The sequence below is a fragment of the Trichosurus vulpecula genome, chromosome 2, assembly GCF_011100635.1.
Source record: "Trichosurus vulpecula isolate mTriVul1 chromosome 2, mTriVul1.pri, whole genome shotgun sequence".
In the NCBI taxonomy this organism is placed as follows: Eukaryota; Metazoa; Chordata; class Mammalia; order Diprotodontia; family Phalangeridae; genus Trichosurus; species Trichosurus vulpecula.
In genome coordinates this window covers 258,139,048-258,162,944 of record NC_050574.1, presented here as the reverse complement: position 1 = coordinate 258,162,944, position 23,897 = coordinate 258,139,048, and the positions used below count along the sequence as shown (strand labels likewise).

At 35.3% G+C, this 23,897-nt stretch overlaps 1 protein-coding gene across 1 annotated transcript in view; it reads left to right on the top strand.

Annotated features, from left to right (window-relative positions):
• The window catches only part of DNAH7 (dynein axonemal heavy chain 7), a 312,783-nt gene that overhangs the window by 77,592 nt on the left and 211,294 nt on the right, over positions 1–23,897 (top strand). Inside the window, exons 15-20 of the mRNA XM_036744029.1 lie at positions 5,305–5,529; positions 7,257–7,403; positions 8,632–9,317; positions 11,100–11,286; positions 21,961–22,154; positions 22,946–23,144. Of these exons, the coding sequence (XP_036599924.1) occupies positions 5,305–5,529; positions 7,257–7,403; positions 8,632–9,317; positions 11,100–11,286; positions 21,961–22,154; positions 22,946–23,144 (1,638 nt within the window). The remainder of the gene's footprint in view (positions 1–5,304; positions 5,530–7,256; positions 7,404–8,631; positions 9,318–11,099; positions 11,287–21,960; positions 22,155–22,945; positions 23,145–23,897) is intronic.

The window sequence follows — 23,897 nt, the reverse complement described above, 5'->3', positions numbered from 1 at the left end:
TGTTTCTGAAATACTTAGTGATTTAGTCAATACAGAACATTAAAGGTTGTCATGGGCCTCTAGGTGGCACAGTGGATAGAATGTTGGCCCTGGAGTTAGGAGTACCTGAGTTCAAATCTGGCCTCAGACACTTACTAGCTATGTGACCCTGGGCAAGTCACTTAATCCTGTTTGCCTCAGTTTCCTCATCTGTAAAATGAGCTGGAGAAGAAAATGGCAAACCACTTTAGTATCTTTGCCAAGAAAACCATAAATGGAGTCATGAAGAGTCAAACATAATTGAAAAATGATTAATAGTAACAGCAACAAGGATTGTCACATTGTGTTAGTAGGTGACTTATTTGAAGCAGTTTTCAAATGGTTAATGATAGCTTGGATTTCTACATTCGTAAACTATTTGTTTATGTCCTTTGACCATTTACGTATTGGGGAACGGCTCTTATTCCTATAACTTTGAATAAATTCCTTATATATCTTGAAAATGATACCTTTAGTCAGAGAAGCTTGCTGTCAAGGTTTTTCCTATGTAACTGTTTCCCTTCTAGTCTTAGCTGCACTCAGTCCATGCTCCTTTTTTAAACTTATTTTTTTAATTGATGAAAATCCACCCTTTTGTTCCATTTCTTTCTCCTTCCCATTGAAAAAGAAAGGAAAACATAACCCATGTAACTAATATGCGTGGTTGAGCAACACAAATAATTGTACTGGCTGTATCCAGAAAAAAAATGTATTTACCCTGAGTCCATCCTTTCTCTGTTAGGAAATGGGTAGCATGTTTTTTCATGAGTCTTTTAGAGTCATGATTGGTTGTTGAGCTTATCCTAGTTTCCTACCCCCTGTACAAAGAAGAGAGTAGTGAGAAAGAAGCAGTGTGTTCAGTTTCAGTATTCTAGGTTTGATGGAGCACATTCCTGCTCTCCTGTGCCTGTTCTTTTCCCCTTGCCTAGAGATCACCTACAGGTTTTTATCATTTCCATATTTCTTTTTAGATTTATCTTTTCATGACCTGTTCTCTGTGGTTAGAATTTATTTTATTTAGGATTAATTCTCCCCCTTAACTTGCTCTCCCTCTTATTTCCTTCTTTCCCTACTACTTTTTCCTTCATTTCTTCATTGAATGAAATGTATTTCTGAACCCAGCTGCGTCCATGTATTCTTCCCTTTCTTTGATGAACCCTAATGGAAGTGAGGTTAAAGTGACGTCTGCTCCCCCTACCATTTCCTCAATTGCATACTCTCCTACTTGTGCAACCAAATTATGTGAGAAAATTTCCCCCATCCTTTCTCTACTTTTTTCTCCCTATTATATTCCTATCTTCTTCCCTTTCCTTTCTTCCTTTAATATAATCAAAACATTAAAAAACCCACAAAAACCTGCCAGTCTCTCTGTCTTATGAGGTTACTTCTGTGACACCTGATGATAATAAGGTACTTGGGATTATTTCCTCACAGTAGAATGAAAAAAGCTCATCTTTGTTTAGTTTCTTATGATTGCTTGCTTATATCTAACATTTTGTGTTTCTTTCACTGCTATGTTTATATTTCAGTGTTTGTATATATCTCCAGTCTTTTATCAAGAATATTTGGAAGTTCTCTAATTCATTAAATATCTATTTTTTCCTGTATAGGATTACACCCAGTGGATGTCCATATCCTTTGCCTTCTGGAATGTCATATTCCAAGTTTTCCTATTCTTTTTAGCAGTGGCTGTTAAATCTTGTGTGATCCTGTGACTTTTTAGTGCTTCATTCTTTATTTCTGACTGCTTGTGTATTTTTCTCTGGTATGGAAGCTCTGGACTTTGACTATAATGTTTCTGGGAATTTTCATTTTGGGGTTTCAGGAGGTGAGCTGGATTCTAATTTCACTTTGATTTCACAATGATTTTTAAATTATTTCTTTCTATTGTTTTCCACATCAGTTTTCATATGAGATACCTTACCTTTTTCTATTCAGTCTTTTGATTCTTTTATTTTTTCAATCCTTTGAGTATTTTAATATTTTCATGGGTTCATGGAGTCATTAACTTTTATTTGCTGTATTATAAGATGAGGGGGAATCTTTTACCCAGGTCAGAATTACTCTTGTGTCAAACTGCTTATTCTGTTTCCAATTTTGTTTCCATAATTCTCATTTCCTTCCTAGATTTTTCCCTAGGGCTCTCAAATATATTTCAGTTTTTTGTCATCTTCTAGAACTCTCATTTCAATTATAGAATAATTTTAGCTCTTTTTAAAGAAAATTCTTGCTTCATCCTTTCCTGGATTTCTAGGTGAACTTGTTCCTGAGCTCTGTTTTTCTTTTTTTTTTATTTTATTATACATACATACATACATACACACACACACACACATACATTCATTGTTATTCTTTTTTAATTAGGTTTTTTGTTTTTAGTTTACAACACGTAGTTGTACATGTTCTTGAATTTCAAATTTTCTTCCCTTTCTTCCCCTCCCCCCTCCCCCCCAAGATGGCATGCAGTCCAACTTCACATTAAACTTATTTTTACAATAGTCAAGTTGCAAAGAAGAATTATGACCAGTAGAATGAATCATGAGAGAGAAGAAACAAAACCAAAAAAGAAGAGAAAAAAAACAACCTGCATTCAGACTCCACAATTCTTTCTCTGGATATAAATAAATTTTTCCATCATGAGTCCTTTGGAGCTGTCTTTGAGCCTTGTATTGCTGAGGAGAGCAAAGTCTATCAAAGTTAGCCATCACAGAATCAATATGTCTGTGGTTGTGTACAGTGTTCTCCTGGTTCTGCTCCTCTCACTCAGCATTATATCATGTAAGTCTTTCCAGGTTATTATGAAGTCCGTATCTTCCCCATTTCTTATAACAAAATAGTATTCCATTACATTCATATACCACAACTTGTTCAGCCATTCCCCAATTGATGGGCATCCCCTTGATTTCCAATTCTTTGCCACCACAAAAAGCTCTGTTTTTGCTCTGTTTTTCTTTGAGGCTTTGCTTGTAATACTTTATAGTCATTACCTTCTTCTGGGTTTATTTCTTGAACATCTTTTTTTTTTGTTTGCTCATTCTTCCACACTTACTTCTTGACTTCTGATTGTATATTAAGGCCAGGCTGTCTGCACTTCTGAAGAGAATAGCTTGTCTGTGCTTAGTCTTATTTTCTGTCCCCTTGGTTCCTGCAGCAATTTTTTCCATGAATTTAGTATTGTGTTATTCTAGGATCTCAAGGACAGCTCAAGCTGGTGATCTGCAAGCTTTCAGAGCATCCATAGTGCTGTAATCTAGGGTGGAACATAAGCACTGCCTTCCCTGGTCTGAGCTCTGTTTGAATCGTGTTGAGCAACATGACTGTGGACTTTACTGTGGTAGGATATCTAACAGACTGCTGCTGGACTTATCTACCATCAGCAAGCTGGAAAATTCTGCAGATTCAGAATGATGAAACTATTTATTTGAGCCTTTTGCCTAATTCTTCTTCTTTGGGCTTCAGACTGTGCTGTGGATCTGAGTGGATCTGAGACACCACTCTGCTCCTAGGAGTGGAGCTACTACTTGTATATCTGTTCCTTGATCAGGATACATCTGTGGGCTGGGACCACAATGGACTGACACCTCTAGATTCAGGTTCCCCTCCTCAGTCTGCCCTTGATCTGTGACCCAGCACTACATAATGAGTGACAGAGCTGCTAGTGGGTACTCTTCCTGCCCTCTGAGTAGTGTCTGGCCCCTCTTTGTGAGTTTGGGCCCTCATTCTGTACCCTACTGAAAAGCTTTGTCCCCTACTGAAAGTTTCTCTATACTCACCAGGGTCAGAAAAATGACTCAGTCGTTTTCTTGGAATTCCTGAGTAGCACTCAATCTGTTACATTTTCTAGAAGAATAATTTTTTGAGAGAGCTTGGTTGTGCCATTTCCTTATACTCCATCATCTTGTGGCTTTGGGAATTAATAGTGACTTACATATGTAGCTCCATAGTGAGGTAATTTAAAACCACAACTTTGGATTTATCTTCCTTTGGGAAAATGGATAATATAGACTAGAAGGTTGCCACGTAAGTCACCTAACCCCCCAAAATAATGGCTGAGTTAGTAGCGTTTAGTTCTTTTACATGGGATTTTTTTGGATGTAGCAACCTTTGTAAGAACTGGGAAACATATCACATGCAGAGTTTTTGAAATTTTTTTCTAGGTCTAATACATAATGTTTGTATATTCCCAAAACAACTCATCAATTTTTTTTAATTTGATGAAAAACATTTACTTTAATGGAAGAGAAATTATTAACAAACTTGCTGACTCTACTGGTTATTTAGCTGATTTTTTTTTCATTTTCAGTAGGTCGTAGTGTTAAGAGAAAGTTAGGTCCTGATGTGAAGGGAGTTTTTTTTCTGTAAATCTATTGAGGGTCTCTACTTTATCCACTTACTTAGATTTTTATATATGCACTTCTTAGACTTACTACATGGAATGAGAATTAATACATCAACACAATACTTCTAGAAAGATAGCTTTTCAATTGTCAGATAGCTAGGTGGTACAGTGCATAGGCACTGGACTTGGAGTCCGAATAGCTTGGATTCAAATCCTGCCTCAGACACTTAATAGCTGTGTGACCACAGGCAAGTGACTGGACTTCTTTCAGTCTAAGTTTCCTTTTCTGTAAAATGGGGATAATAATAGCACCTACCTCACTGGGGTTATTTTGATGATCAGATGATATTACATATGTACAGCACTGTGAAACTTTAAAGCACTGCATAAATGCTAGCTATCTTTGCTACCTCCCTCCTTTTATTTATAGAAGTAGGGGATTGTGGATATGGAATATTACATATACTATCAGGCAATGGTCAGTGTGTTGGTTTTGCTAAAATGCTTCTTTTTAAATCATTGTTACGAAGCATGGCTTGCTGTTTAAGGGAGGGAATTTATCTGGAAAAAAATGTAAAATCCCTAAGGGCAGCAAATCTTTAATTTGTGCCTTTGTATCCCTAGCATCTAGTTCAGTAACTAAGTGGTTAATAAATGCTTAAATAAGAGATTTTTTTTAAAAAAATGTAATATCTGCTGTGTAATTATAATGACCAAATTTGGCCCCAGAGCACAAGTTAAAAAAATGGAACTCTGTGTTGTTTGCAGAGTGAGCACTCAAGGTGTGGAACATCACATTGTCTGTTGATATATTGCTTAGTTTTGCAGAACTCCTTTTTTCCTCCTTTTTATTTTTTGTTTCAAGAGACGACCTTTGTAAGCAGTTTTTCATTATGCAATGATAATAGTTGTCCATTAAAATACAACTTGTACCTTTTCCTCTTAAGGCTTACATACAGAAAGTGGAGACAACAGACATGATTGAATTGGGACAAAAATTGGTAGATGCCAAAAATTGCCTTGGTTTTCTGATAGAGTGTGCCAACTTCTCTCCAGCTGATATTCGACTAAATAATAATGTTTTTCAATGGTATGGAAGAATGGGAGAGATTTTTGAAGAGCACAGAAAAATAATTAAAGAGAAAACAGAACAATACCAAGATGGACTTAAGGTTTGCTTTGCGAATTAACAAAAATATTTTATTATTAAGAGAAATGTTTATAATGTAAACTTCAACATAAACTATAAGCTCTTAAAGAGCAAGTACCATGTTTTTGCTCCTTTGATATCAAGCTTCCATTCTACATAGAGTACAATCTAGTAAAGTATAGTATTCATCATAGATGGAATATTTGATTTAATGAATGAATAGAAAAGTTAACTATTGATTCTTCACTTCATTTGGGAGAAAACCTTAGAAGAGATTATCCCTCAAAACATTGTAATTTTACATATTAGTAAGATAGCAATTCATAATATGGATTAACATTTCCATTTTCAGCTATTATTTATTCAACATTTCACAATGCCCAAATCATTTTTTTTTTGCCAAGGAAAAAGACAAAGTTTATTAAGAAGTCACCATAATGGGTTGTCTTAAGAAATCTCACCTTTTGTGATGCTTGTTTTCACAAGCGGGCCAGATTCAATCTGAGGTAGGTTGAATCTGAGTGCCTTCATGGAGGCAAGATGAGACTTATATACAGAAAGATTGTGGGAGGGATTGAGGGGTGGTCCAAATCATTCTTGTTTGTCACTTAAAATTGCATTGCCCCTAATTAGTGAACAGCATAAGAATAAATTATATATTGCTCGTATAAGGTTTCTTTGAATCATAGACTTGTAGAGCTGTAATTATTAACCAGTATAGAAAGATCTACATGATGTTATATGTGATATTCCAAAATCAACTTTGAAATTAAGGAATTTTAGGGTTTTTTTCTCTTTTCTACTTATGTGTTAATGCTACTAAGCAGAAAAGCATACAAAGTTATTTAAAAAAATGAAAAGATGAGAATAACGAAAAGATTATTTACCAGAATCTAAGAAAATAGAAATTCCTCCCTTAATCATGAGATTTAATTATAAAATATTTTATTTAAACCTAATTTTTCCTGACTTTTAATTCAGAGTACCCTTCCAATGAATACTTGCAAGCTTATCTCATTTTTTCTTTCAATTTTTCTTTAATGTTGATACTTAAATTTTCAAAGCAGCATATGAAGCCACAATATTGACATTGTCTTCACCTGTTGCATTTCCTCAGTAAATAAGTTTAAGAAAGGGAAGAATCATAACAAAAATAGATTTCTTTGTTAAAGATATAACACTAAAATCTTGTCATTTTTTCCTAACTGAAGGACATATATTATGACAGTGAGAAGTATGAATCACAGAATATACACGTATAAATGAATTCAGTTTTATAAACTCAAATTGGTTTAGTAGACTAGAGGGACAACGTAGAAGGGAATCTTGAAGAACTTTAGCAAATGGATTAAAAACGTTTTTATTATTTAGTCAATATAAACACAACGTGGTTTTACAATATCCTGAAAAGATGGCTTGCCTTCAGGAGGCTAAACATTTCTATGGTTTCATGTTAATTTTTCTTAATAGCTCTTTTTTATACAGTTAATATGTATATAAACCTTAATCCAGCCCTCTATAGAGTAATACATTCTGAAGATACTTAATTGCTTTTTCACTGGACTGATTTTTGACCCTGGCTTCTAAAGGTTTGTTTTAGGATCTAATTGCCTTCCATTTGATCTTTCTTAAGATTTTGCCAGGGTTTTTGAAAGGAAAGAGTTTGGTGATACTTACAAAGATATTAGTTTTCATAGATACATAGGTTTCTAGTTCATTCAAACAGTAAAGAACCTTTTCTTTAACTAGTTACGATGTGAGCGATTTGTTGAGGAACTCGAGAGTTACGCCAAGCAAGTAGAAGAATTTTACACATTTGGAGATATTCAAGATATTAATCGATATCTCAAAAAAGCTCAAGCACTAAATGCAAAGCTGGATTTAGCAGCAGAAAAGGTACAATTTGTAAATTGTTAAGAGATGGAATTGGCATAAGAAAAGCAACTTTATGCTATGAATGTTTTTATGTCAGGAAAATGACCAACCTACACCTGAACAGAAATGCCACCTACTACACATCAGAGAAGTGGTCACTGGGGCAGCTAGGTGGCACAGTGAGTAGAGCACCAGCCCTGGAGTCAGGAGGACTTGAGTTCAAATCTGGCCTCAGACACTTGACATACTTACTACCTGTGTGACCTTGGGCAAGTCACTTAACCCCAATGGCCCTGCCTTACCCCCTCCAAAAAAAAAAAGAAACAAAAAAAAGAAAAAGAAAAGTGGTCATCTAGCCTTTGTATGTAAACTTCCATCAAGGGAGGAATGCCTTACCTTCTGCAGTAGCCCATTCACTTTGGAATAGCTCAACTGTTATGAAGTTCTACTATATTCAGAATTAATGTTAAGTTTTTCTTTATAATACATAACCCTTTGCTCTTTGCTCTACTCTCTGGGGCTCAGTAGAGCAAGTCTAATCTTTCCCCTTTGGCACTCTTTCAAATACCTGAAGACTTCCATCATGTTCCTCTTCACTTAGTCTTTTCTTCTAAAGGCTAATCAAACTCATTTCACTCATTTGGTCCTCATGACACGAACCTAGCAGCCTTTCTCAATCCTGGTTATTCTCCACTAGAAATGCCCTAGTTTTTCCTAAAATAGAATTAACAATATGTGAACAGATATGGCCCAATTAGGGCAAAGTACAGGACTATTACCTTCTTTCTTATTCTTAGAAATTATGCTTTTCAATGTAACATGAGATTTTATTAGATTTCCTGGGTACCACATCATGATATGTTTTTGAGTTGCATTGAGTTTGTAGTCCACTAAACCCCCAGATGTTTTTTAACATGAACTGCTGTGTAGATCCCCTATCTCATCTTTTACTTGTTAATTTTTAAAATTTGGGTGTAAGACTTTGTATTTATCTTTCTTAAATTTCATCATATTAATTAGATCCCACCTGTTATTATTACTATTTCTAGTCTGCAGAGTTGCTATTTTTAAAAAAAAAAATTAGCTTAATTTATTTTAAAGCCCATAGTAAAAATTTTTTGTATTAACATTCTTAGAAAAGAGCTCAGATTGTATGTTTTTAAGGCAGATCTTGAAAATATTATCTGTTAGAAGAACTAGTACATGTGGAATTTAATTTTTAGAAAATATTTCATGTTTGTCTTTTCAGATTGAGCAGTTCAATGCAGAAGAAGAGGCATTCGGTTGGCCACCATCTATATATCCACAGCGTAAAAAAATCCAAGATACTTTGAATCCTTATCTTCGTCTTTATGAGATGGCTGTAGAATTTAGCAACAAATTTAGAAATTGGACAGAAGGACCATATACGAAGGTGAATCCTGACCAAGTAGAAGGAGATGTAGGGAACTACTGGAGAGCACTATATAAATTAGAAAAAGGCTTCCATGATTCTCCAAATGCATTATCAATAACCAAAAAGGTAAAAGCAAAAGTTGAAGAATTCAAGGAGCACATTCCCCTTATTCAGGTGATTTGCAATCCTGGTTTGCGGAACCGACATTGGGAAGCCATGTCCGATATTGTTGGTTATATTCTAAAGCCATCAGAAGATTCAACCGTCACTTCATTTCTAGAAATGGATCTTGAACCATACTTGGACAAATTTGAAAATATTAGTGAAGCAGCTAGCAAAGAATATTCACTTGAAAAGGCTATGGAGAAGATGATTGGTGAATGGGATACAATGGAATTTGTCATTCTGCCTTACAGAGAAAGTGGAACATATATTTTGTCAGCAGTGGATGACATTCAGATGTTATTAGATGACCACATCGTTAAAACACAGACTATGCGAGGGTCTCCATTCATTAAGCCTTATGAAAAAGAAATGAGGTAAATTGGTATGTGGTTATATCTTCATGCAGCCTTCACAGCTTTAGTGCTTCAAATATGTTTATATTATTTTAATGTCTTTATATTGTGAATTGAATGACTAATAATTCTGAAACAAAAGAGTTGATAAAAAACTCACTCAGTGTGATTTTCCCAGGACTGTTAGAGCTCTATTATCATTCCTGTGTGTATTTACAGAAAGAGAGAGAATTGTTTTGTAACCCATATACCAGACAGCACATCCTCAATGAGGAGTACAGTCAGTTTAGTTATATACTTGGCAATTCTGCCATCTATACAACTGGTTCTTTTCTGCTCCAGAAGGAACTTGCATTGCTCAATGTGAAGTAGGTATAATTACATAGTAAATTTTGTTATATATATTCATGTAATGTTCGTGCCATTTTGCTGTTCAATTGTTTCAGTTGTTTCTGACTTTTTGTGATACCATTTGGGATTTTTCTTGGCAAAGATACTGGAGTGGTTTACCATTTCCTTCTCCAGTTCATTTTAGAGATGAGGAAACTGAGGCAAACAGGGTTAGATGATTGCCCAGGGTCACACAGCTGGGAAGTGTCCGAGGCCAAATTTGAACGTGGTAAGACATGTCCTGACTCCAGGCCTAGTGTTCTATGCACTATGCCACCTAGTTGCCCAGAGGTTGAATTAGGTAATCACTAATGATTGTTTCCTGTTCTAACTCTTATTTTCCTATCAAAACAGCAAGGGAGGGGAGGAAGATGAGCATATCATTAAAATGCATTGTTAAATATGGAAAATATTTTTGGAATTTTAAAAAATTCATTAAGGTAACTCAAATATATCAATGTCTTAGAACTCTTCTGTTGGCTTTAAGGTTATAAAATACATAAATCATAGTTCATATGGAATGTGAATTATGGAATGATTCATGTATAATAACATGGTATCTGTAAAACACATATGAACATCATTCTAGCTATAAATACTATTGGTATTAACAGATTGATCTTCTTCTTATAGTTTAGGATATCACAAATTTCTCAATGAATTATAACCTTAAATTGCTTTGGCTTGTGATTTGTTTTCTCAAAACTGACTGAGAAATGTAATAGTAATTCTATCGTGTTTTAAATATGCCCATTTATTCTTATTACTGTTATGCCCGGATAGATAGGATCATGTGAAATTTCCTTCAATTACAAATTTCTTCTTGGGGATTGAGGTCTGTTAGTTTAGAACTTAAGCTTTTCTAGCATAATTGACATCAAAATAAATGTTAAAGGATATGAAGTCCAAATATGTTGTCTCTCCTCAATAATTATATTATTTTCTCAGAAAAAAATTAGTCTGTTCTTCTCTATCAATAATTACTATCTATAAAATGAGAAGCTTTTGAGTTCTTATATTATGAGTGATGTCTAGACATCTATCTACTGTGTGACCCCAGGCAAATCATTTAACCTAAACTGGCAAATAAGATTAGGAAATAAATGCCCTCGATTTCTCAGGGCTATTATGAGGGAAGAAAAACCATAGAGCACTATATAAATTTGAGAAGTTATTCTTACAGATACATGTAACAGATCTACATAAGCATACATACATGTGACTTTTAAAAGGTTTTGTGGAACGAGGTAAGTAAATTGTCTTTGAATGTATATACAATAGTGGGGATCAGGAACCACTACATAAAGAAATGATAATTCAGCCCTTTGAAATTTTGCCATTTTAAAAGAATATGTTAAAATTTTTGTTCTTTCTTGAGAAGGTTATTAAAAGCTATTACTTTATGATTCACAGAGAATGGGAAAGTAAACTATTGTTGCTTCAGGAAATTCTGGATGAATGGCTAAAGGTCCAGGCAACTTGGTTATATTTGGAGCCAATTTTTAGTTCTCCTGATATTATGTCTCAAATGCCTGAGGAGGGCAGAAGATTTACTACAGTGGACAAAACATGGAGAGAACTGATGAAGACTGTCTTCCAAGTAAGGAAATTATCCGAATAACAAATATGTTGTGCTATTCCAGTAGCAAACTTTGTTTTGTAATATAAGCCAGGAAACTAATCTTATTCTCATTTGTGTTAGCCATAAATTCAGGATCTGTAATAGCAAGAAACAATAACCTTAAAAAACTTCTGGTAATAACAAAATAATCCAAATATTCTGCCGTTTCTACTTAGTTGAGGCCCAAATTTAAAGGGTGTTCGTAAATATCGTTAATTTGTCAGTTCATGCCATTTTTGTTGTTCAGTCATTTCAGTTGTGTCTGACTCTTCGTGACCCCATTTGGGGTTTTCTTGGCAAAGATACTGGATGGTTTGCCATTTCCTTCTTCAACTCATTTGACAGATGAGGAAATTGAGGCAAACAGGGTTAAGTGACTTGCCCAGGGTTACATAGCTAGGAAGTGCCTGAAGCTGGATATGAACTCAGGAAGATGTCTTGCTTTCTTCAGGACCGGTGCTCTATCCCCCGTGCTACCTAGCTGCTCCAGTTCATGCCACACATTCTAGGAAAAATTATAACCAGAGTATTCTCAGAAACCTTGCCATTAGCATGTGTAAGCAAAAATTTGCACTCACAGAATCTACAGGGCTGTAATGTGCTCTGTGCTAAGATGCAGTGTTGTGAGGGGGCAGCCAAAGAAGCTTAAGCTCTCTCAGATACATTCTTTGTGTCCACAGCAAGGTAAGTAATAGTTCTATTCTACTCTAGTAGAATGTCCCAGATCAGATGGTATTTAGTTTGTCACCACATTTTGGAGAAATTGTGTTGCATCCAGAAGACAGCCAAGATGATGTGAGGCCAGAAAAATCTTCAGAAGACAACACTCAGAAGGGACAGGACAGCAATCCTGAAGTATCTGCAGGGCTCTCTTGGGGAAGAGGAACCCAATGTGTCCTGCTGGGCTCCAGAGGGAGGAGAAATGCATGGGAGCTGCAAGGAGGCAGGCTTAGAGATGGCATAAAGAAAAACATCCTAATAGTTCTTAACAGTGCAAAAGTGAAATGGGCTATCTGGGGATGGAGAGGGGGCTGCCTCACTGATGGTCTTCAAACACAGAGTGGAGAACCATTTCTAAGCATCCTCGTGGAGGATTAGGACTCTGGGGTTCTTTGATTTGGAAATGTCTGTGCACTAACAGGTCTCTTACTTAAAATTCTCTGGGACTTAGAGAATGACATTGTGACAGAGAAAGAAGGCTAGAGAGAAAAAACGAACAAATAGATACAATGAACACACTCAAAGTTGCTGTGGAAATGTGGAGGGGGTAGGGAAGAAGGGAGAAAGAGCTTGACCAATTAAGGCTAAGCAAGAGACTGATCTAAAGACAGAGCAGTTATGTATAATAATATAATTGATGTGTCATTTCCTCTGAGAAAGATACAGTACTCTACACTGGAGTATAACAGAGCTGTTGTTTAGCATACACATATAAAGTGGCTGTCATCATTGTTCTTAAAACCAGACCTGTGATTTCATTGGCATAGGAAAACTCAAGATGAGGAAACTCCCCCTACCAATCCCTTCTCTGAAACTCAGCTACAGGGATTAGTTTAGGCACTGGGAGCTTAAGTTATTTGCCCAGGGTTAAACAAAGCAGTATGTATCAGAGATAGTTTTTGAGCCCAGGGCTTCCTGATTCCAAAGCCAGCTAGCTATCCACTGTGCCACATTGACTTTCAAGTTATAGTATTTAATGATTGAAAAAAATAGGTTTGAACAATCAGATTCTGTCCCCATGAAACAAGCAGTATCTTGCCTTTCCCCCCACCCCAGAAGTCCTGGCCATTTCTCTATTATTTAAGCTTTTTAAATGAAATTGTAACCTCAATAAGACTACGTTGATGTCAAAGATAATAATCAATGGAATAGATCCAGAAAAAGGTATATTTCATTTGTGTAATAAGTGTGTTTCTGAAAAAGCTATGTGTAAATATAACTTTAAAGTGTTTAAATGCACTACAGGAATTCTCTGTGAAAGACACATTGCAGAATCTCATTTTGTAATGGAAATATTCCCTTTCTACTTTATCTCATCTGTGTTTGTACTTTCAGATAACAAGTTTCTTAGGAGATACTTTTAAAGGCATAAGATACTTAACATAATGAATTGGTTCTTGAAAAATATGAAGTTCAGTGAAACAGCTTTTTAGGGAGTAGTTAGTTTCACAGCATTGGTGTTAAATGGGCAAGTCAAGTCAACAAACATTTTTTAAGTGCATCCTATGTGCTGGGCACTGTCCTAAGCACTAAGGATATCAAGAAAGGCAAAAATATTTCCCCCACCCCCACCCTCAAAGAGCTCACAATCTAATGGGGAAAGTAACATGTAAACAAATACATATATGATCAAGATATATACAGGATAAATTGGAAATAATCTTGTTATTTAAGCATTCAGTTGTGTCCAGCTCTTCATGACCTCATTTGGGGTTTTCTTGGAAGAGATACTGGAGTGGTTCGCCATTTCCTTCTCCAGCTCATTTTACAGATGAGGAAACTGAGGCAAACAGAAATAAGTCACTTGCCCAGGGTCACACAGCTGGTAAGTGTCTGAGATTGAATTTGAACTCAGGCCTTTCTGACTCCAGGCCCAGGAATGTTTCCATTGCATCACCTAGCTGCCAGGAGATAATCTTAGAATGAAGGTAATTGATGAGATAGGACAGGTTTTATTACTTTATGGTGGGTTTTGGTTATAATTTATTACAGAATCGCAGAATTTCAGAGTTGGAAGAGCCTTCAGAAGATATTTAATCCAACCTACACCCGAACAAGAATTCCCTCTATAACATATCTGAGAAGCTTTTAATCTTTGCTTGAAGATCTCCAGTGAGGATGAACCCACTCCCTCTTGAGGCAATCCAAATCATTTTCTCATCCATATCAGTCATTGGTCCTATACCTCTTTTCATTCTCTTTTTTCCCTCAATCTTGCATTTATGCAACTGATTTTTAACCCAAGTATATTGCTATGTATTTCTGTTAATTATAGCTTTAAAAACAATAGTCCTTTTTTTACTATCTTTAGCTCTTCTCACTAGGTTCAGTTAAGGTTCATTTTAATATATTCATTCCCAGACCTTTATAGATCCCAATCCCATCACTAAACATACTAACCCCCTAGCATTATATAATTAATAAATTTGCTAGCTCTCTCTGCCTCCATCCAAGCCAAGATAAAGTATACATTTCTCCATTTGGTTCATAAGAAAAAGGATCTAATGAGTAACTGTGTCAAATATCTTTCTGAATGATTTCCAGGTATACTCTGTAGAATTCACCTCATCTCTCAGTCTCCTAAGTCTGATGTGCGCATATATAATATATGTGTGTATGTATATGCATATATTTATACACATTTATATATATATATATATATATAGAATGTGTATTTAAAAGATAAAAATATGTTTAAAATAAAAAACATATAAAACCAGCAGGTGGCATCATGTGTCAGGTTTTACAGGTTTAAGTGTAAAATAAAGAACTAATTCTTCACAAGGTTCTCTCTACCGCTACAACCCTTGAAATATCTGCTTGGTCACCTTTTCCCAACTCCTCCCTTAGCCAGATAGTTGTTGATTCTCCCTTAGCTAAGCCTAGAGACAACCTAACTTCAAAATAATACCAGTGAGGGGAGTATACTCTGCCTATGGCTACTTGACTCTGAGAAAAATGCCTTGCTTAGACCACCAAAATCTGTTTACTCATGACTCCTATATAGTTTTAGGTAAAGGGTCCCCAATCATGTGACTGATATCCTTGGCGGTTGTTAATAAAATCAAAACTATAAGATTCTTACCCAGTGAGCTCAGCCCCTAGCCAGAGAAAACAAAACAAAACACTCTAGCATCTTGGACTGAAGTCTTAAAACTCTGACTTGTTTAAAACTCTCTTTGTGTGTACCGAAAGCCATTCAAAGCTCACTACAAACAAACATGAGTCACAATGAAACTATGACCAGTCACAGTTTTATAGCAAGGATAAGTTAGCTTTTAAAGCCCTATGGAAATCAAGAATTACGACCAACTTAAAGAAACCCCCAAATCTTGAAGTAAATCTCTATAAACATCTGTAAGCAGAGGAAGAGAAAGGGAATTAAAGCACTGCAAAAAGGTTTTTGCAGATCTCAGGGAGTAAACACAGTTCAGCAAATTAATACATACCCATTACGGTTTGAGTAGGTAGTCTTGGCGATAGAATCAAACTTCAGGGCTGAGTCTCTAGTTTCATGCTCTCCTTGCCAAAGCAAACAACTTTACATTCTCAAGTGATCCCATTCCATGCTGATTAATGCAGCAAGTACCCCCTATCATTCTCCCTCTCTCATTTATCTTCAGTCTCTCCCTGTCTACAGGCTGCTTCCCTACTTGCCTACAAACATGACTATTTCTACCCCATGCTCAAAATCCTTTCTAAATTTATTTGTCCCCAATAACTACTGCCCCATGTCTTCCCTTTTGCCACTAAACTCCTTGAAAAGGCTTTCTACAAGGCCCTTCGTTTCCTTTCCTTTCACTTTCATCTTAACTCTTCGCAAACTGATTTCTGACTCCATCATTCAACTGAAATTTCTCTCTCCAAAGTTTGTAATCCTTCAATTGCAAATCGAGTGATCTTTTCTCAGTCTTCATTTTTCTGGACCTTTGTGAAGCATTTGATTGAGTTGATAACCCTTTTCTCCTTGATACTCTTCTCTCCAGATTTTTGTGATGATGTTCTCACCTGGTTCTCTTCCTATGTGTCTGACCTCTTCTGTCTCTTTTGGTGGGTCTTTATCCACATCATGTCTGCTAATAGTAGGAGTCTCCCAAGGCTCTGTTCTAGGCCCTCTTCTCTTATTTCACTTGGTGACCAGCTCCCATGGTTTCAATTATCGTCTCTTGTACAGTTGACTTTCAGATCTACTTGTCCATCCCTAACCTCTCTTCTGACCTCCAATCTTAAATCTCCAATGCCTTTTAGACATCTAGAACAGGATGTCCTGTAGACACTTTTAAAATAATTTTTACATGTTAAAATTTTACATGTTAAAAAAATTTAAAAATATTTTTAAAAAAAGTTTTGAGTTCCAAATTCTATTCTTCCCTTTCCTCCTCTGTCCCTGAGACACACAGTAAGCAATCTCATATAGGTGATACACGTGCAATCATGTAAAACATTTCCTTATTAGTCATTTTATACAAGGAAAGGGGAGAGGAGAGGAGCTGAGTTGCCCACCTGGAACTTGCCAGCTGCATCTCTATTCAGGCAACCCAGACTACTTTCAGGTTATGGTTTGTCCTTCATTCTCAAAGAGGACCATGACATCAGGGAGATGATGACATGACTTGTAACTGACTTTGATTTGAGTGAGGAAAGGCTGTGCAAAGTCAGCAGCCTCACTCTCTCCTCCAAAGCTATCTGGGTCCAGTGACCAGATAATGGATCAGGATACATTGGGAGACCTTCTTTTCAAGTTTTCACTTTGAGTGAGGCAATTCAGTGAATAGGCCTCTTTAAGAAGTGAGTCAAAGGATGGACCCTTTAATAAAAAAATGTCAAAATGGGAGGGTGGAAGACCCTCAGTGTTGCTGACCAAAACAGCAACAGTTACTGTTTATATTCACTCTGAGCTGGGGAGCGGGGGGGTGCAAAAAATAACCATTAAGTGGTGCTTGGGCAGGGACCTATTGTCCAATCCATGAGTTCCAGAGTGAATTGGGTTTAAAACTTGGTCTTTGAGAAAGAAATCTAGCCAGTAAACCCCAAGTTAACTAGGTAGCTTTTGGCCATCAAACTTTACCTTCCTTTGGGCAAAACACTATCAGGTAAGAGGAGGAAAGAGGAGAGGACAGGACGGGACAGGAGAGGATGAATTGAGTTGCCTAAGTGGAACTTGCCAGCTGGGTCCCCATTCAGTGGTATTGCTGGATCTAAGGGTATGCACAGTTTTATAGTTATTTGGGCATAGTTTCCAATTACTCTCCAGAATGGTTGAATCAGTTTGCAACTCCACCAACAATCCTTTAGTGTCCCAGTTTTCCCACATCCCCTCCAACATTTATCATTTTCCTTTTTTGTCATATTAGCCAATCTGATAGGTGTGGGGTGGTCACCTCAGAGTTGTTTTAATTTGCATTTCTCTAATCAATAATGATTTAGAGCATTTCTTCATATGGCTATAGTTTTGATTTCTTTGAAAACTGCCTGTTCATATAATTTGACCATTTATCAATTGGTAAATGACTTGTATTCTTATAAATTTGCCTCAGTTCTCTGTATTTGAGAAATGAAGCCTTTATCACAGATACTTGTTGCAAAATTTTCACCCCAGTTTTCTGCTTTCCTTTTAATTTTGGTTGCATTGGTTTTGTTTGTGCAAAAACTTTTTAATTTTATATAGTTAGAATTATCTATTTTTACATTTTGAATGTTCTCTATATCTTGCTTGGTCCTAAATTCTTCTCTTATCCATAAACCTGACAAATAAATTATTCCATGCTCTCCTAATTTGCTTATGCTATCACCCTTTATGTATAAATTGTCTTGTAGATATCTTAAACTTGTACAAAACTGAACTCATTATCTTTCTCCCCAAGCCCTTCTTCCTAGATTCCCTACTACACTGTTGAGGGCACCAACATTCTCCTGGTCACCTAGCTTCACAATATAGATTAACCTACTGATTAAGTAAACTTGGGCAAGTTACTTACCCTCCCAGTGCTCTGAGGTGCAGCTGAGTTTCTGTGCTAGAGAACAGGTGCTGCTCTCCATTGGGGGAGGGCATTTCCTACACTAATGAAATCACTGGTCTGGAACAAATATCCAATGTCAAATGCATGTCTTAACATTAACATAGGCAACATACACATAAGCAACAAAAATTGTGTAGCTAAGAATATCTATAGCTATTGTTGTTTATTTGTCCTTCGTTGACAAGAATGATATCTTGACTTGTGAGTGAATTGGATTTAAGTGAGCTATATAATCCATGTATAATACTAGTAAGTAAGCAAATAAACATGAATAGCTAAGATTAAAAAAGAAAGTATGCAACAGTAATCCATACATGCATGAATATATTCTAGCATCTGCAATTATGTCCAAAGCAGATGTACATAGCAATACAAGCAAAACATTTGAAGTTAACTTTGATTGAGTTTTGCTTTATTATAGCCCTTATCATTCAGGAAGGATGGACCTATGTTTGTTGTTTGAACGTCATAAGATACTTAAGAAAAGACTGATGATATTCACAATATAAGTTTCTTAGTTCTTTTGTCCACATATATAATTTTCCTTTAAGAGGAATCATCCCAGTAAAGGTCATGTAGTTTTTAGTCCTTACTTTCTCTGATTGGACAGATTTTGAGCATTGCTTCCCGTTGTTATTTTCCTGTGGCTCCTTATGTCCATAGACAAATTTATACGGACTATTAGCAGATTTCATCTAAAATAAGCATGCAATAATTTATATATAATGTAATAACAATGATAAAAGTTATTGAGTTATAGGCAATCTAAATCAATTCTTCTTGGGAATAGGTTTAATCTACTCTTATTACTTGTGTCTGCAACACACATTTAATGAATGAAATTCACAGTGTCATGAAGGCAGAGAATTTGAACTATGAGAGCTTGAAGGAAACAGCTACTGTCAATACCCCTGATGACGGCATTGTCGTCTTTCCTATGCTAAGGCTGCCTATATGGAGCATATAAAAGCAGGTGATATACAGCAGTCTGGGTTACATCAAAACTGTTGACTTGAGTGTGTTGTTAATGAAGGAGAAAGAGCAGGAAATACTAGTGAGATCTCAGTAGGGCAGATTAGTACAGCTCTAGGAATCTAGTTACCTGGGTAGTTTTTCTTATGGAAATGTGTTTGTGTCTCCCATCTCCCAGTTTTGTCTATATCCTTGGGAAGAGCCTTATCTATTAAGTTGTGTTGCAAGTTGCTTGATGTTTACGTACACTTGTCACAAGGTTTGTGACTGCCATGCCCTCAACAGAATCCTATGAGCCCTTCCTTTTTCTCATGTGCATGTCTATGTCACTGATCTTAGAAATCCAATGGTTTGGGGGATCTTGGCATCTTAGTAATGAGTTATTCTAAGCTTATTTCTATCATGTTATTTTTAATGAAAAGAATTTGAAGAATTGATTTCATATTAGGGAGGAAGCTAAAATGCACAGTGGATAGAATTTTGAAATTGGAGTTAGAAAAACCTGAATTTGATTCCTGCCTCAGACATTTACTTACTGTGTAACCTTGGGCAAATAAGTTGTCCTTTCTTAGCCTTTTTCAAATCCTAAAATACTATGTAAATGGAAGTTATTATTATTTTTTATTATGGTGTCAAATATTGGCTACAAAGTACAATTCTTAAAACAAAGTTTGTTTTCTTCCTCAGGTAAAAAATGTTATAAGTTTGTTAAAGACGTTTTTTAGTTATAAACTATGAAAGTTGACTTAAAAAAATAAAAACATGGCTTTCCAGAAGATGGCACTCTAAGTACAGCTTTCTAGTGTTTGGATGGGCGATTAAAAGAGTACTCCATCCAAAAGAATGCATGCATTTAAATATTAATTCAGGCCTATCTCTTGTGGGGATTTTATATTGCATTTCACTTAGGTTCTTTTTAGATATTCCTTTTTAACATAAAGCTGTAAGAAGTATAAACAAAATACCTTCTTTAAATGCTTACCTTCCAAAATAATTAGGGCTAGTCATGTTATACATTTTATATGAAAATATCTTTGGGAAATATGTTAATGAAAATGACATTATTCTTTGATTTAATTACCAAATTCTCAAGTTATACTGTTAGATAATAAAGTAAGCTTCCTTGTGGACATGCACATAACATATAGTGACTCATATATTAGGGAAGAGCTTGTCAGAGAAGATAATTCATATATAAGCACTAAATAGTTAATAGGTGATTATTTTGATTTAGTTAAAACTCAACTCATCATTCTTAGATATGTCACCACAAAAATCTAAATACCAAATTAGTTGTTTAATATTGGCCTTGGCTATTGTTCCATTCTCAATCACAACAATATTTATTTTATTTAGATTTGTAGTATAATCTCCCTGAAAGCCATCAAGGAAATTATCTTGATATTTATACTGAGATGATCATATATGCTCATGTGCTCCCTATGTATCAATTAATAGTTGAATTGATATTGAAATTTGTTATGTCTATTTTGCCATTTCTTTTATTTACCAGTGAAAAGAATCAAAATACATCTAGACAGGGGTCTCTTCACTTTGCCAGCAGTGGATACACAGGGTCCGTTGGGCTCTGAGCATTTACTGGTGATACACAGTATATGCTAAGAAAGAAAGCTAAAAACAACTTGTACTTGAATGGATATGTTACATTTTAATATGCAGTTTAAAAACTATCATGAGACCAGTTGTTAGATTGTTTATATTTGGACAAAGAAATAATACTTTGTGGAATAGGAATATTCCATAATACACAAATTTGTCATTCTTAGCACAAATCTCAACACATTAAAAAATCAGTTTTTCATATTTGAGTGAGTTTGAATCACTGGAAAGAAAACAACATACAACAGAGTTTTGCTCTAATGCTACCTTAAAGGGGCCCTGTTGTATAAAGTGAGGAAAAAGTCATTTTAGTATTTTAGGAACTAAATTAAATGCAGTTTAATTCAACAAGCAAATATCAAGTACCTACAATGTTCCAGGAACTCTACTGGCACTGGTGATATGAAGAGAAAGACAAAATAGTACATCTCTGAGATAGATAGATAGATAGATGGATAGATAGATAGGTGAGAGAGCAAGTGCTCACATTCTATTACTAAGAGAATGAAATTAAATTAAATTAAGGAGTATCTAAGAGAGACTATTTTATACCAAGTTCTGCTGAGTAGTAATGAGTGCTATAGATTGAGGTTCAGAGTATTTTGTAATATGTCAGAAATGCTTCTTCAAAGGACACTATGAAAGTTAAGTACTCTTTGATATTAGTTTGCAAGGATCATAAAACAATTTCAGTGATGACGTCTTAATATTGTTAAAGTAAATATAATTTCTGTTATATATATCATCAATATCATTATTATATCTTCCTTTTCATCACTATGCCTAAATGCTTATTGATTAACTTTGTTACAGTATTTTCCAAATATACTTTATTTGTGTTATTTTGGGGGGAGGCAGGGCAATTGGGGTCAAGTGACTTGCCCGAGGTCACACAGCTAGCACATGTGACAAGTGTCTGAAGTCAAATTTGAACTCAGGTCCTTCTGACTCCAGGGCTGGTGCTCTACTCACTGTGCCACCTAGCTGCCCCGTTTGTGTTATTTTTTAAAATTTCCTTATGAGATAGTAGAGAATGGATCTTATTCCCTTTTTTCTTATTCTTTTTACTTTTTCAAGTTCATTAATTTTTTAAAAACAAAGAATAAACAGACTCCAAGATTGAAGTTCAAGTAAAAAGATTACTTTGGCCTGGTGTAATCAAAGAGATGTACCTTTAAATTAAGCCGTATTGAACAAAGTCATTTCTGTGTATTATTTTCTAAACTGACTTCTAAAAGCCTGGCCATGTTAATAGTACAAAATGGAAAACTAGTTGGAAATTATTCTTATTTTGCATTTGATGACTGAACTTTATATTTAGAATAAGGAAGTCCTGAAAGTGGTGACCATAGATAAAATGCTACCAAAGCTGAAAAAAAACAATGACTTTTTGGAGCTTATACTTAAAGGACTTAATGAATATTTGGAAAAGAAGCGTCTGTTCTTCCCAAGATTCTTTTTCTTATCCAATGATGAACTTCTTGAGATTCTGTCAGAGACAAAGGATCCTACTCGGTAAGTAGATTTCACGAAATGCACATGACGATTGATATTCTAGGTGATACAATAATTTGGCTTTAAAGTACACAACAAACTACAAGTGTTCTTATTTTTTATCATTCACTATGACACTAAATTTTAGAAAAATAATTTTAATGGAAATTACATGAATTATTATTATTTTTTTATTGTCATTAACCTTGCTAGAAAAAAGATGTCACTTCTGGAATTTCTAATTTTTCACATTTTCACATGGATTCATGAATCATGCATCTTGTGTCTCAAACTTTGAAGAGAGGATATGGACAATTAAGATTAAAATAACAAATTTCCAGATAAATTTTATATTTTGTTTGCCCTGGTTTTATAGACTCATATGTTTGTACATCCATCTAAAAGATGCTTTGATGAATCTGTGATCTCATCAATGTTGGTGCTCCCTCCAGAGGTTTCTACCTCAAACTGACCCATACTTTCTTAACCCCAGGGGATTCTTGTTTATGTTTGCTCTGAGTCCCTCAAGAGGATTTACAGATCTAAAAGATGTGTTCGCTTAATTCTTAGTTGTACATCAGTGACGGACATTAGGCCATGTCTCCATTACAGCGAGTAAACTGTAATATCTTCCCAAAGTAATAGTTGATTCAGCTATACTACAATGTGAGGGACATTAGTTATTTGTAGTTTATGATCAAGTTCACACCATTTTATTTGTCGCATTTTTTTCTATGGAAGACTTTGGTTTTGTGTGTGAATATTTAGAGGCCTTCCCAAATTTGACCCCTTTCTTTTCTTCTTTCCTACAGAGTACAACCTCACTTGAAAAAATGTTTTGAAGGAATTGCCAAGGTACAATTCACTGAAAATCTAGACATAACTCACATGAAGAGTAGTGAAGGAGAAGTTGTGGAACTTGTAGATACAATTTCAACAGTCAAAGCTAGAGGTCAAGTGGAAAAGTGGTTGGTTGAATTAGAGAGCGCTATGCTAAAATCTATTCATAAGGTAAAATCGCTTCCTTCTTGACTCTATAATAAAGCAATAAATGACATTAATAGTATTAATTGGTTAATAAAATGCATAATTCTATTATTCAGTGATTGGTACTTTGTCAGTTAAAGATAATTAGAGATAATTCAAAATGCCATGTAGAATGGAAAACTTTTTCAAGCTATGCAAAGCTATGTGTGTGTGCATGTATGTATTTACGTATAATCGCAAAATAGAGAGACAGAGATAAAAGGATAATATGCAGAATAATTTAAAGTTCATGTTTACATTTTGGATTTACTTTATTTTGTAGTTTAACATTTAAATTTGGGTTTTAAGCATCTTCAGTCTGGGTGAAAATAATTAGGTTGTCTGATTCTAGCTTTTTACTAGTCTAGTCTCTCCTTTTACTAGTCTAGAATCTCCTCCACCAGACTGGAGGTGCATTGGGGCAGCTAATCTATCACAGATGAGTGAATGTCATCTCCTTCCTCCTTCTTTTAAAGGGGGTGGTAAGCTGCCAGGTGTTCCTATATGCACAGTACAATGTGTGCAGTTTAACATTTTCCCTGTCAAAGTACATTGTATTTGCAGAAGCTTCTTCTGGAGCCTTTGGTGGTTATTTCAAAGTAGTCCAAAAAAAAGTGATGAATGGAGATTATTTACAATTATTGGAGAATGTGATTTTTTTCTCAAAATATTTGCACACATAGGAGGTTGTGAAATGTTTTTGCTCTACCATGATGCATCAAAGAAGTTTTTATTTTA